The sequence below is a fragment of the Pelophylax lessonae genome (genome assembly GCF_965119305.1).
Source record: "Pelophylax lessonae genome assembly, chromosome: 3".
NCBI lineage: Eukaryota > Metazoa > Chordata > Amphibia > Anura > Ranidae > Pelophylax > Pelophylax lessonae.
This window is the reverse complement of record NC_138770.1, coordinates 383739108-383754512: the sequence shown is the minus strand read 5'-3', so window position 1 is coordinate 383754512 and position 15405 is coordinate 383739108. Positions and strand designations below refer to the sequence as shown.

The 15405-nt window shown below is 46.4% G+C and overlaps 1 protein-coding gene across 1 annotated transcript in view; it reads left to right on the top strand.

Annotated features, from left to right (window-relative positions):
• The window catches only part of ASCC3 (activating signal cointegrator 1 complex subunit 3), a 1118804-nt gene that overhangs the window by 871733 nt on the left and 231666 nt on the right, over positions 1–15405 (top strand). Inside the window, exon 21 of the mRNA XM_082251201.1 lies at positions 3968–4122. Within this exon, the coding sequence (XP_082107327.1) occupies positions 3968–4122 (155 nt within the window). The remainder of the gene's footprint in view (positions 1–3967; positions 4123–15405) is intronic.

Genomic DNA, 15405 nt, shown 5'->3' with positions numbered 1-15405 from the left:
CGTTTCCCACCCCTCATGTTTGCACTGCTTTGGGACGTCCCCATTGTGACGAATATGAAGATGGCGGCAACTGTCGGAGGACGTAAGAGAAAACTGAATTTTTGTAAAATCTTACCTGTAAAATTCCTTTCTCTGAGTCCTCCGACAGTCGCCGCCCCCGCCCCTCTTTTGGGGTTTAGGTACTCTACTGCTATTCCACTGAAACTGAAGCAGGAAACAGGAAGCAGGAGGGTATAGACTGAGGGGACCACCCCCTGGGGTGGGGATATGTTAAAAGCTTTAATATTGACATATTCTGTTGCCTAGCTACTCCTACGGAGCAAAGTCTAATACCCCATTGTGACGAATATGAAGATGGCGGCGACTGTCGGAGGACTCAGAGAAAGGAATTTTACAGGTAAGATTTTACAAAAATTCCGTTATTCTTTCAGTGAACAGCTAAGGGGATGGGCAGGCAGTCACACAGCAGCCGCACCTTTCCTGTCAAAGTGCTTGGAGTATAGGCATAGCTGAACTCCCAGTGCTCAGTAAAGGTGTAAATTGTAAATAAAACAGATAAGTCCTCAAGGCGGAATAGACCTCGTTGGACTGAATCCATTGTGAGCCAGCACAATTTTAATACAGACTTAATTCCTGGAGTTCTTTAAAGTATTAGAACAGTGAGCGAGGAGATAGTCATCATGAATCTCATAATACTAATATTGTATTTTGCTGAAAATTTGTTTTAATGAACATAGCTATGCCCTTTCAGAAAAAATATGGTATGGGTTTTTTTAAAAAATGTTAAGGCTGTAATGTTTGTTTGAGGAATCATATCATTGGCTTGGCCACGTGAGATACAAAATAGAATGCAGTGTCACAGATTAGTACACTCAGGAAACTGAGATCAGACAGTATATTCTTTAAGTGAGATTTATATACAGTAAAACAAAATCCATGCATACACAAGCAAACATAAAAATATGTGAAATTAGTCAACCAAAAACCTAGTGACAGAATACCTGACTAATAACAAACAGAAGCCTAACTAACTATATATAATATTTACAATATGGGTAGCACCGAAAAGAAGGGAAAACTGGAGGTGCAGGTAGATGGGAAAGGGGAATGGAAACTGGGATCAAGAACAAGGGGGAGCAGGTACAAGGCAGCAAGTGTACCTTGCTGCCTTGTACCTGCTGCCCTGTACGGGCAGGTAGCAAGAGAAGAATCTAGGCAAACATAATTTGGCAACATCAAAACACTGGAATAAGAGGCACTTAGAAGGGGAGGACCCAAATACCATCCCAGCAGCCAGCATCAGGTAAAAACTCTGCCCAGTGAACCGCAGTGCAACCAGCAGGCGATCCAGGTCCTGACAAGCCGAGTCCAGAAGCAGAAGTAAAAGTCTACTGTTTTCCTGCAACCTGCTTAAAAAGTCAGATGCAAGAGGTAACTGTTTTTCTGATGACTATGAATCTCAGACATGGGGGCCTCCAGTCTGGGTTCAGTATGTTCACAATTTTTTCTTCTTGCATCTCCCAGCCACCACTAGAAGAGGAAGACGAGAGATGGGTCTGCTCATTTATCCAACTGCAAAGACCGTTGGTTTTCTTCCCTTATGCTCTTTCTTTTTTTTTTTTTTTTTTTTTACAAGGGTCTCGGGTATCGCCCCACAACATATCAGTAGGATCAGCATAAAAAATCGTAGCCCAGTAAAAAATGAGGTATGAAGATCAGCACTGCATGTTCTCCATGCGGCAATACATACTATCATATCATTCTTGCACATAAAAAAAAAAATTGCACAGTCCAAAAGAACATCATCCCCCCTCCCCGCCTTGCACCTCTTGTGGGAATAAAGTCCCAAAAAACCCTGAAAAAAGGTCCCTGTATTGTATAAAGAAAAAAGGAGGGGGGAGGCCCACCCGGTCATATATGGTAATGTCTCAACGAAGACTAGGGCTTGGGTGACCGCAGCAGGCCACAGGTGAAAAAAAAGGAAAAGGGGGAAAAAATGAACACAGGGACCACACACCTGATCCAAACAGGTGCCGGGGGGGGGGGGCGAAAAATCGCTGGGCGGCATACCAAGCTCGGGGCACAGTCCAAGCAGTGAGGTGGGTTACAGCTGGGCCGGGACCCTCCGTCGGAGCTAGCAATGGTGTGCCCCCACAGCAGGCTGATGCAGTGTTCAATGATGAGCAAACAGTTATACCTTTAAGTCTAGGAGCCGCTCACCTCCAAGATGTGACCAGTTCCACCCTGCCATTCCGGAGAGAGGGTAAAGGGAGTGGAGGAAAAATGCCAGACAAGGGGGATGTTAGCAGGTATGGGCGCAACAGTGACAGCATCTTGTAGAGGGTACCTGGAGTAATAGGTGGAAGAGCAGGAACCAGAGAACTGCTAGCAGGCAAGTCAACCACAGGTCTCGAGGATTTCAAGCCATGTAATAGTCGCTTCAGGGTCATCAAAAAAATGTACTCGGTCTTCTCCCTCCACTTGAAGACGTGCAGGATACATCATGGCGTACTTAATGTGCTTGATCCGCAGCCTACAATTGGCCTCCATGAAGCTCTTGCGCTGCCTCTGGACATCCGCAGAAAAATCTGGAAAGATGGCTACTCTGCCCTTTCCCATAGGGATATTTCCCTTTTCTCTTTCCAGATGCAGTATGGTGTCCCTGTTCCTGTAATTCAGGAATTTCGCTATTAACGTGCGTGTTGGAGCTCCCTGTGGTGGCAGGCGGCCTGATAAGAGATGGGCCCTCTCCACCACAAATGTGGGGGAGAATGAGTCCCTACCATATGTTTGGGTCAGAAGCTGTTTGAGATAAGTGGAGGGGTCCGCTCCCTCAGACCCCTCAGGAAGGCCTATGAACCGCAGGTTGCAGCGGTGCAGGCGATTCTCCATGTCGTCCTGTTTCTGGAGGATTTGTGTGACCTGCAGTTGAAGCCTGTCAGTAGAATGCTGCAGGGGGGGGGGGGGGGGCAGGGAGTCCTCCACACCACTGATCCTGTGTTCCGCTTCTGTAACATGCTCACACAGCTTTTTCATGTCTTGGCGGATCAGGGACATGTCGACTTCAACCTCATCTATCTTAGATGTCAGCGTGGCCTGACAAGTGGAGATGGCCTCTAGCACCGCCGCTGTGTCTGCCCCCGCCGCGGCTCCTGTCTCCAGGCCGGGGTCGGCGCCATCTTGGAAAGAGGCCTCTCTATCTTGGTGGTGGTATTTGTCCAATTTTTCAGCGGCTTCCGAGTTCTTTTTCGGCGGTGACATGTCGAGCGGGGGTCTGAAGTGCCCTTGAAGACAGCGGGGTGCGAAGGAATGCTGTGGGGGAGCAGGATAAGGTAAGTAGGATATGTGGCCGACGGAGCTCCAGCTACTCACGTCTTACTGCAGGCCACGCCCTATGCTCCTTCTTTTGATGGCCAAGAGCAGCTGCTGTAGAAAGAGAATGATGTAAACACACTGCTTCAGTTCTATGAGGACCCATGTCTAATAGTTCTTGTTATCAAAAACAAGTACCCCTTGTAATTTACTTTTTTTTAAACTGGCTATAGGGGTAAGTTAGAATACGGAATACTTGTGAAAAGTTTACCCTTTCTTTAAACAATCTAACCCAGTAAAGGTGAAAGTGGAAATATCAGTAAACTTATATATGGTTTTCATTTTCACAAGTTGAATGCATATACAAGGTAGTTTATCATAAAAATGCAGTTAAAGCCATTTTAACCTAAGTGGGTTAACACTTATTATTCTGAGCTGCAAATACTAAAACTGCTCTGTGCTAATTCCAGTTAAGTATTACAAAACATTAGAACATGCCAGGTCAAAAAAGTCACTCATTTGTACAACACAATGCAAAACAGCAAGCTGTAATAATATGTTCATCTAAAACCTGATTTACAAGTCTGATTGCATTATTGTTCCTGTATATGCAAATGTTTATGCAAATATTTTTAACCTTATGTACCTCTTTTAGGTCACATGTTACATCATGTGAACATTGGGCTAAAGGTGAAACAGTGCGTCCATCAAATTCCAGCCATTACAATGGAAGCCAATATCCAACCAATTACTCGCACAGTCCTTAGAGTTCGGTTGAGCATCAATCCTGACTTTAAATGGAATGATCAGGTACACCTAATATTTCTTAAAGGGTAACTCCACTTTTGTGGGGAAAAAATAATATAGCGCATAAAAAATACCTTTCCTTTTCAATCTGCAGCCGCTGTAATTTTCTGATAATGCAATGCAATATGGCTACCTAGAGGTGTTCTGTGTACAGAAGGTCCCCCAGAAACATAATTTCCTGCTTGTGTGATTGACACACTGGTTTTCCATGAAGTCTGCACTAAGATGCAAATCAGATTTCAGACATTCCCTGCAACAAAAATATAATTTCTCTTTCGTTCATTGACGGACACAGCTCCAGAATCTTCTTGGATTCCATTGGATTATGCTGCCCCCTACAGGAGTAGGACACTAGACAGGAAAAATCTTTACCACACCTATTGGGTAGTCCCAGGGGACACACTCTGCTATAGGCATTAAGTTTTTTTCTGCCTAGTCAGTAGTAAGGACCTAGTTCCTTGCTGGGATCTCTGGTCCTAGCATTTTCCTCTTTTTAAATAGATTTTTATTCCTCTTTTATTAATTGCTGTTCCTGTGATAACTACAGTCAACTGCTGGAATGGGCGATGGACTGGATATTCTAAATTCTTAAGGTCTCCTCAGTCCGGCTGGCGAGCGTGTGCAGGCCTCAGCTCCCCGCTAGGTCAGCCACGACATAGCCCCACTGGACGGGGGCTGACCCACTAAATAAATGTCTGGCAAGAGTTGAACCTTCCCTTTTGGCCCGCAGCACCCCCATTCCGATGGTGCGAAGGTCTGCGCGGAGCGGTGCCCACCTGGTTCCATGGTGTGGTAAGCAGTGTCCCCCCTTCCCACTGGTGGTCTTTTGGAATGGTTGTGCGCCCCTCCCTGGGATTGTCAGACCCCCGGGTTCCCCTCCCTTCCCCCCTCAGCCCTTCTAAACAGTCACTATGGGTCTTTCAGCCCCCCCACCACACACCCCCCCCTCTCCGGGTGCGGTTGCTAGCTGGCTTTGCCACATACTCGTATGAGTGGTTGGCTGTAGTTGCTGCTGACTGGGCTGCTGGCCGAGCTGCTGATGCTGACTGGGTTTTTCCTGGGGCACAAGGGGGCATTGAGCAGGGTTCCCTGCCATTCTGGGGGTTGGTGACTGGGGCAGGGATGTCCTCGGGGCTCCCTGCAGCGGTTGTTGGGCTGGGAGAGCGGATGTTTTACCATCAGTGGGTACGCGCCTCACACAGCCGGATCCGGCCTAAAATTTAGGCCGCTCCTTTGCAGCCTATTCGGCGGAACTTATGTGAGGCGGCCCCTGTGAGGATGGCTGAAGTCACTGCCTCCTGTGTGGGCATCCGCCTTCTCCTCCTGCTGCCCTGGTTGGTTGGATACGCTGGGGCATCGTGTCCTGGCGGCGGGGCGTGCTCAAAATTTAGGCAGCGGCTTACTACTACTAGGCCATGCGCCCGAGTTGGTCGCCGCCATTGGGGGGCGGCCTCAGTGGGTCTAACTGAAGCCCCCAACTCCCCCCTTGGGCATCTGCTGTACTGAGGATCTGTGCTATTTGTGGCTGGTCCCCCACATAAATTTAGGCCATGGCTGCTGGGCCATATAGTCAGATTTGCACCTCCCTTGAACCGGATGGCGCCATGGGGGTGCTTCGTTTTTAGTGACAGTCTTGCCGCCATTATTGTGTGAGCGGGAGTACCCTGCCTGCCTGTGCATCCGCATCACTGCGGATGGCTTTTGCCGGGTCTCATGAATGGTGGTCCATTTGTGGACCTTTGGCCGGCGTCCCCTTGCGGGATTGGAGTCGGCGGTCTCCCCTGATTGTTATGTTTTGGGGTGAACTTAGTATGCTGTGACCCTGCTGGGTCTGCATCCACACACTTAAGAGTGCTCTGTTAGTGAGCATGATTCGCCATTTGGCTCCCCCAGTACGGTCTCAGTTGCCTTCGTGGGATCTCATTTTGGTGCTGTCTGTTCTCCAGTAACCGCCTTTAAAAAATATTTGCAAGCTTCCTCTGCTTACATTGCCCCAGAAGGTAGCCTTCTTGGTGGCTATTACTTCTGCACGCAGGGTGTCAGATCTGGTGGAGTTGTCTTGTCATTCACCTTACCTGGTGGCTCACAGAGATAAAGTGGTGCTTCAGCCTTGTTAGTCTTTCCTTCCTAAGGTTGTTTCTGGTTTCCATCTGAATGAAGACCTTGTGTTGCTTTCCCTATGTCCTAAGTCTAAATATCCTAGGGGGATTGCCTTGCACTCTCTGGATGTGGATCGGGCGTGGGGGGTGTACCTTGCGGCAACCAAGTCGTTTAGGAAATCAGCCTTACTGTTTGTCCTTACAGGTGGACCTTGCAAAGGGTTGGCTGCTTCTGCTTCGACCATATCCAGATGGACAAGACAGACGGTTGTGCAGGCCTATTCCATCAAGCGTCAGATTCCTTTGTTCCCTGTTAAGGCGCTTTCTACGCAGGCACTTACTGCCTGGGGCTTTCCGCCATCAGACGTCAAGTGATACAGGTTTGCAAGGCGGCCACCTGGTCGTCTGTGCACCTTTTCACAAACTTTTATAAAGTGGGTGTACTGGCTTCTGCGGGTGCTGCTTTGGGCCACAAGGTTTTGCCCTCTTTGAGGGTTATTGAATTCAGGCGAACTCCAGTTGTTCCCGGTTGGCTTGGTTTAGCCTTTTGGGAATTTTTTCTTCTGTGTTTTTCCCACCCCTCATGTTTAACACTGCTTTGGGATGTCCCAATGGTTAAGAAGATTCTGGAGCTGCGTCCGTCAATGAACGAAAGAGAAAATTGTATTTTTGTCTTACTGTAAAATCCTTTTCTCTGATGTTCATTGACGGACACAGCACCCACCCCTCTATTGAGTCAGGGTATTTTTCTTCTGACACTGCTTGCAACAAAACTGAATACCTATAGCAGAGTGTGGGAGTATATCCCCTGGGACTGCCCCATAGGTGTGGTAAAGCTTTTTCCTGCCTAGTGTCCTACTCCTGTAGGGGGCAGCATAACCCAATGGTTAAGAAGATTCTGGCGCTGTGTCCGTCAATGAACATCAGAGAATTTTACGAGAGAGGATTTTACGGTAAGACAAAAATCCAATTTTTGGGTGAGATACTCCCAATAGGAATAGGTCTAAAGGGATGCAAGCCCAGCAGATTTCATCATTAGTGCCCTGCAGCTGCTACAGCTGATTGAGAATTATGAAACCATTCCCATTAGACCCACTCAGGACAAACAATGATTTCTTCAGGATAACAAAAGGTAGTAATCTGAAACAAAGTTTGTTAAAATCCTTGCAATGTACACAGATCACCCAGAATGTTTTATTAATATTGTGCTTCTTTGATAGCATAATGCATAAATGCACATATTTGGTTTTAGTTAAAACAAAGTTTTAAAACCTTGTCTTTTCACATTTACATTGAATTACAGTTGCAGGTATGAAGAGATTGTGTGCAAGTATTTTGCTTAAAGTAGACCTTGCCTTAAAGTGGTTCCAAAGGCAGCATGTTTTTTTAATCTTAATGCATTATTTGCATTAAGATAAAAATCCTTCTGTGTGGAGCAGTTTCCCTAATACTCACCTGAGCCCCATCTCAATCCAGCGATGTTGCCAGAGAGACTCGGCTGTCCGGTACTCTCCCCCCTGATTGGGTGAGTCACACATTGAGTGCCATTGGCTCCCGCTGCTGTAAATCAAAGTCAGTGAGCCAATAGAAGGGGTGGGGCCAAGCCGCCGCTCCGTGTCTGAATGGGCACACAGAGCAGCGGTTTGGCTATGGTGCCCCCCTAGCAAGATGCTTGCTGTGGGGGCACTCATCAGGAGCATCGAGGAGGGACGTGAGAAGAGGAGGATCTGGGCTGTCTGTACAAAACCATTACACAGAGCAGGTAAGTATAACATGTTTGTTATTTTTAAACAAAAAAATGGCTTTCGTATCACTTTATCTGGTTTTACTAGTTTTCTGGAAAAAAAAATAGCAAATAAAAACAAATGTACAACATTTGCAAACACTACACAAGCCATATTGTAATTGAATGTTAATATAATTGCCTTTTCATTTCAATCTGCAGAACTATAATTTTCCGTAAAATTCAATGCAATATGGCAGCAGGAAGTTGTCATTTCCTGCTTGTGTGAGTGGCTCACTGATTTTCCCGGAAGTCTGCATTAGGATATCGGTCAGATTGTAGGCATCCTCTGTAACAATGATTTTTGTGAAAACGTCCAAAAGCGTTAATTACTTCTAAAGGGGTGCACACACTGCAAGTTGTCTGAACTCTCGTTCAGATTCACTTTGCACAGTGACAAAAACAAACAAATTGGTTTTTCTTCTAACAGAAACAGGAATATGAAACAAATTGTTAAAATCCCTGCAATGTACATTAATCATCCGTAAGGGGTTGTGTTTTTTTTTTTTTTTTTTTCTTTAATCTCAATAAAAGTGAAGTTACTTTTTAAATATTGACATTGTAGCTGTGTGACTTAAAAAGCGAGTACACTCCTCACATTTTTTGTAAATATTTTATTATATTTTTTCATGTGACAACACTGAAAAAATTACATTTTGCTATGATGTAAAGTAGTGAGTGTACAGCCTGTATAACAGTGTAAATTTGCTGTCCCCTCAAAATAACTCAACACGCAGCCATTAATGTTTAACCCGCTGGCAACAAAAGGGAGTACACCCCTAAGGGAAAATGTCCAAATTGGGCCCAATTAGCCATTTTTCCTTCCCGGTGTCATGTGACTTGTTAATGTTACAAGGTCTCAGGTGTGAATGGGGAGCAAGTGTGTTAAATTTGGTGTTATCACTCCCACTCTCTCCTACTGGTCACTGGAGGTTCAGCATGGCACCTCATGGCAAAGAACTCTCTGAGGATCTAAAAAAAAAATAGTTGCTCTACAAAAATATGGCCTAGGCTATAAGAAGATTACCAAGACCCTAAAACTGATCTGCAGTACAGTGGCCAAGACCATACAGCAGTTTAACAGGACAGGTTCCACTCAGAACAGGCCTTGCCATGGTCGCCCAAAGAAGTTGAGTGCACATGCTCAGCGTCATATCCAGAGATTGTCTTTGGGAAATAGACATATGAGTGCTTCCAGCATTGCTGCAGAGGTTGAAGGGGTGGGGGGTCAGCTTATCAGTGCTCAGACCATACGCCACACATTGCTTCAAATTGGTCTGCATGGCTGCCTTCCTAGAAGGAAGCCTCTTCTGAAGATGATGCATAAGAAAGCATGTAAACAGTTTGCTGAAGACAAGCAGACTAAGGACATGGATTACTGGAAGCATGCCCTGTGGTCTGATGGGACCATGATAAACTTATTTGGTTCACATGGTGTCAAGCGTGTGTGGCGGCTACCAGTTGAGGAATACAAAGACAAGTTTGTCTTGCCTACAGTCAAGCATGGTGGTGGGAGTGTCATGGTCTTGGGCTGCATGAGTACTGCCGGCACTAGGGAGCTACAGTTTATTGACCACTTTAGCCCCGGAAGGATTTGCCCCCTTAATGACCAGGCCCTATTTTGTGATTTGGCACTGCGTTACTTTAACGGACAATTGCGCGGTCGTGTGACGCTGTACTCAAACTAAATTTACGTCCTTTTTCCCACTAATAGAGCTTTCTTTTGGTGGTATTTGATCACCTGTGCAATTTTTTTTTTTTGCGCTATAAACAAAAAAATAGCGACAATTTTGAAAAAAAAAAATATTTTTCACATTTTATATGACATTCTCAAAAAACGAAATTTAAAAATCTATTTTTTTTTACATTTTAGGCCAATTTGTTTTCTGCTACATATTTTTGGTAAAAAAAAATCGCAATAAGCGTATTTTGATTGGTTTGCACAAAAGTTATTGCGTCTACTAACTACAGGGAAGATTTATGTAATTTTTTTTTTTTTTACTAGTAATGGCGGCGATCTGCGATTTTTTGCAGGACTGGGAAATTGCAGCGGGCAGATCGGACCCATAACTGACATTTTTGACACTTTTGGGGATACCAGTTACATTACTACAGTAATCAGTGCTAAAAATATGCACTATTACTGTAATAATGCCATTGGCAGGGAAAGGGTTAATACTGTTGGTGATCAAGGGGTTAAATGTAAGCCTAGGGCCCACTGTATTCCTGTCCCTTGACGCCGAAAAGGCTTTTGACAGGATACATTGGGGATATCTACGCAAGGTCCTGCAACGTTTCGGCATGGTGGGTGGGATTTTGGACGCGGTCATGGCTCTATACACTAGACCATCTGCATATGTTTACACGGAAGGCCTGTTCTCCTTGAAATTTGATATTACTAATGGGACCAGGCAGGGATGCCCACTTTCCCCGTTGGTGTTTGCCCTCCTGATGGAACCCCTGGCAGAACGGATTAGAAGTCACCCTGGAATCAGGGGGTTGGATATTAATAATATCCCAAATAAGATCTCATTGTTCGCGGATGATGTTATCCTGTCATTGACATCCCCCTTAACATTGTTAACAGCGGCTCAGGGAATTCTTCAGGAATTCCACTCTATCTCATACTACAAAGTTAACGATACTAAGTCACACATGCTAGGGGTGGCAATCAACAGCAAATTACAACAAGAGATCCAACGCTTAGTGCCTTTCCAATGGGAAAAGGATCATATTGACTACTTAGGCACCAAATTAACTAGTAGCACGAAAGATCTATTCAAATATAACTTTACACCGTTTCTTGCCACATTAACTAGCGACCTCAATAAATATGGTAAACACTTTCTCTCTTGGTCAGGCAGAAATGCAGCATTTAAAATGCTGACATTCCCGAAGTTCTTATACTTATTCAGGGCGCTCCCCATCAAGATCCCACAATCGTTTTATCAAACGGTACAATCCATGGTATCCAAATTCCTTTGGGCTGGAAAAAGACCCCGCTGTTCTCACAAGCACCTAGTTAGGCATCCCCGGGTGGGGGGAATGGGTGTCCCAGATGTCAGGGACTACCACATAGCGGCTATTCTCGCTCAATATCTTCATTGGTTGAATCCGACTCAAGCACCCAGCTGGAACCAGCTGGAGCAGTCGGTGGTTACTCCTGGAACGCTTGCCGATCTTATACTTAGTATTCCTATATCTAACCATAAATACTCTGAGACACACCCGACGGTATTAGCCACGATATATGCGTGGCAATACTTTTTCGCCCACAGCTCTACAGCAGTTCAGAGAATGGACATCCCTGTCCCTCTGACGGCTCTTTCCTTCCTTTCCCCGAACTTGAATCTAGCACACTGGTCCTCGTTTGGCCTGCATACAATTCAGGATGTCGCACAAACCCCCATGGGTTCTTCATTTAAGGAATGGTGTGATAGATTCCCCTCCTTTGCCAAGGAGTATCTCACATTCCTCCGAGTCTCCCATTTAATCTCGGCCCTGGATACAACTAGCTTTTCTGTCCCAGCGCAGATCCACTCCCTATGCGTCGGGACTAACAAACACTTGAAGGGCATAGGCACATTCTACACTGCTCTTCAGGACAAAAATTCATTTAAGAAAAGCACCTACCATCATAAATGGGAGGGCGAACTTAGGCAGGAATTCTCAGAAGAGCAATGGCTGAGGTCATACAAACTCACCTATGCACATACTAGATGCGCTAACTTTAGGGAAGGGCTTCAGAAAATACACCTCAGATGGTATAAAACGCCATATACTATAGCCAAATTCTGTCAGGGGGCGTCCAATCTTTGTTGGAGACAGTGTGGGCACCTTGCTACATGTGCTGTGGTCGTGTATCTCCTTGAGGGGCTTCTGGACCTCTATATCCAAACTTGTAGCAGGGGTGACTGGGATGCTAAACAGAGTGACAGTGGAGCAGGCCCTTCTAGGAATCAACATTGACAGATACCCTCCCCAATTCAGAACGGTGGTCCAGAATATCCTCTTTGCCGCTAGACTTTCTATAGCTCGTAAGTGGAAAAGTAATGAACTCCCTTCCCAGAGGGAAGTTATCCAACTAGTGGGAGAATCATATATTTATGAAAAAACTTTAGCTCTCAATGATTTTAAGATGCGACAATTTCAGGCCAGGTGGTCTATCTGGAACGAATTTATTCAAAAACCAGGTTCACACTAGATATAATTGATATCTGGCGAAGTGAGAGGTTGAGCCCGGGTGGGAGGGGGGCCCATGGTGTAGTCGGGGGGCGCAGCATGTTCCCTGTATGGGGCGCCCACCCTATGGTGTTGAAGGATGTGGCTGAGCCCACTGTATGAAATTGGAGAGTGGCTTCCCCCCTCCTCCTCCCTCGGGCAGATATGCAACTATATGTAACTTACTGCTTTAGATGACGATACTTTACGGTGATCGCTTGAGAAGGTTAAGTAAGTAGGATGTTTACTCTATTTGGGCCATATTCGTGGCCATATGCCATACATGTTTGTTTTACTGCATTGATGCTTTCTTTTTCTTTTTCCTTTATTATGTGACATTGCAATCTATGTATTTGTATTCACGTTTGCCTTGTTTATTTTTCTTGAAAACCAAATAAAAAGATTTGACTAAATGTAAGCCTAGGGGAGTGGTTCTAACTGTGGGGGGGTTGCACTTGTGAGTTGATCATAGAGACATGCGATCCTATATAGCAGGATCACATAGTGTCTGTGATCATTGCAGGAAGAAGGACGGGCGGCTGTGTTTTCATCGGGGAGAAATCGAGGGTGTCAGGCGGCATTCGGAGCCTCCTGACACACGCATTGGCTTCCCGGCTGAAGAGCGGGGGCAGGAGCGCACCGCCGGCAGCTCGCACTCGCTCCCTAGCCTCCCCAGAGCGAGCGCCGTACATGTACGGCGATTTGCCTGTGAGATCCAGCCTGCCGCAATATATCTGCGGCGGCTGGTCTAAAAGCAGTTAAGAGAACCATGAATGCCAACACGTACTGTGACATACTGATGCAGAGCCTGATCCCCTCCCTTAGGAAACTTGGCCGCAGGGCAGTATTCCAACATAACAACACCAAACACACCTCCAAGACGACCACTGCCTTGCTAAAGAAGCTGAAGGTAAAGGTGATGGACTTGCCAAGCATGTCTCCAGGCCTAAATCCTATTGAGCATCTGTGGGGCATCCTCAAACAGAAGGTGGAGGAGCACAAGGTCTCTAGTACCCACCAGCTCTGTGATGTTGTCATGGAGGAGTGGAAGAGGACTCCAGTAGTAACCTGTTAAGCTCTGGTGAACTCCATGCCCAAGAGGGTTAAGGCAGTGCTGGAAAATAATGGTGGCTACGCAAAATTATGACACTTTGGGCCCAATTTGGACATTTCCACTTAGGGGTGTATTCACTTTTGTTGCTAGCGGTTTAGACATGAAGGGTTGCGTGTTGAGTTACTTTGAGAGAACAACAAATTTACTCTGTTATACAAGCTGTACACTCTTTACTTTACATTGTAGAAAAGTGTAATTTCTTCAGTGTTGTCACATGAAAAGATATAATAAAATATTTACATAAATGTGAGGGGATTACTCACTTTTGTGAGATATCGTACATTGCCCCTGAGCTTTGTGAAGCAGGGGAAATGTAAAAAAGATTATCTCCTGCTATTAAAGTGGGTTCCTGTGAATTCCATAAGTGGCCAAATATAAAGACAATGGTACCGCTCAGGTGATGTCTGTGCCAAACTGGCGCATTAATGACTGGTGCTGGTCCGGATAGATACTAGCTTGTCAAGCTTTGAAGCTTTGTGTGCTCAGAACTGGCACAGTATAAACATAATGGTAAATCCAGTTATGGGTATAAATAGCTTCAGCTCACATCCCCCACCCTGGGAGAATCCTTTAACGCATTTCACCAATGTTGGACTTAATCGTAGGATTCTCCTGGGTTGGGGGATGTGAGCTGAAGCAATTTCTCTGTCGCTCATTGACAGACGCAGTCCTCTTGATTAATATCAAATCGGGTTATACTGCCCTCTACAGGAGTAGGACACTAGGCAGAAGGATAACGTTCTGGCCACACCTTAGGGGCAGTCCCAGAGGGTATATCCTCTCTCTCCCTGCTACAGGATGTCAGTTTTTTCTGTCTAGTTAGGAGTAAGGACCTAAGTTCCTTGCTGGGATCTTTGGTCCTGGCAAGATTTTTTTAGAAAATTTTTTTTAAGGCAGCTTTTTTATCCAGTTGTTCCTGTGAGATCTTCAAGCAAGTATGCTGAAACTGGGCGACGGGCTGGATGTTGAGATCCAGTGGTCACCCCAGTCAGCCTACGAGCTCGTGCAGGCCCTAGCTCCGCGCTGGGTCGGCCGCGACATAGTCCCACTGGACGGGTACTGACCCTGCGAGTTAAACGTCTCGCCTGGATGCCGACGACCAGTTGGAAACTGAGTCACGGCGTCCGTATTGGTCGACAGCCCCCCCCCCACCTCGGTGGAGAGGGGTTCTGTCAGGAGTTGGCGCCCGCCTGTTCCGGTATGGTGAGTAAAATGTTCCCCCTCTCCCCCTGTCGGGTTTGTGGGTGGACGCGGGCCCTCCCTGGGATGACCGGACCTTTATAATCCTGGATCCCCCCTCTATCCTATAAACAGGTGTCACCGATCCCCCTCTTGAGGGTGATTTAGTGAATAGGAACCATAAGGCTTGGTTTGGGAGCTGACAATCGGAAGTCACTGTATGAGGCTATAAGGGACCATGACTGAAGTCAGTGGCTGGCATTACTATCAGGATGGCCATGTAAGAGGGTGATAGCATCTTACCTGATACATAAGGTGCAATACAGGCCGATGCCTGTGCCTGGACTACCGCCATCCGCAGGCCGCCATCCTCCCACAGGCCGTACACCTCCCGCAGGCCGCACAGGCCGATGACTACCTCCCGCAGGCCGCTGCTATCTTGCCACAAGCTGCTGCCATCCTCCACAGGCCGCCGCCATTTTCCCGCAGGTCGCGCGGGGCCGCCATCTTGGCGTAGCCTCGTGTCTCCAGCATGGGGGCGGCCATGTTTGAGATGACCAAACACCTCGAGGAGTAATTGGGAGGCGCCGGAAGGCGTGTAAAGGGGCGGAGCCGCCTCCTTTACCCTGGAAAGCAAGCCAAAGACTTCCTGTCTGTAACAGACAGTGCTGGGAGCAGGTTGATAGAAACTTCTGTGCATCAGGTGGTGAGCCTTGGGGTCTCTCTCTCTCTGTGGGGTCCAAGCAGGTAACACTGAGGGGCGCTGTTGTGCTGGGGGACTAAGGAAAAAAAAAAAAGTTTTTTTCTTTGAAATTATTTTTTTGTTTGCTAGCAAGTGTCTTGTATAATCATGGACCCTGCCACACATGTATCCCCACCTGATCCCCTCG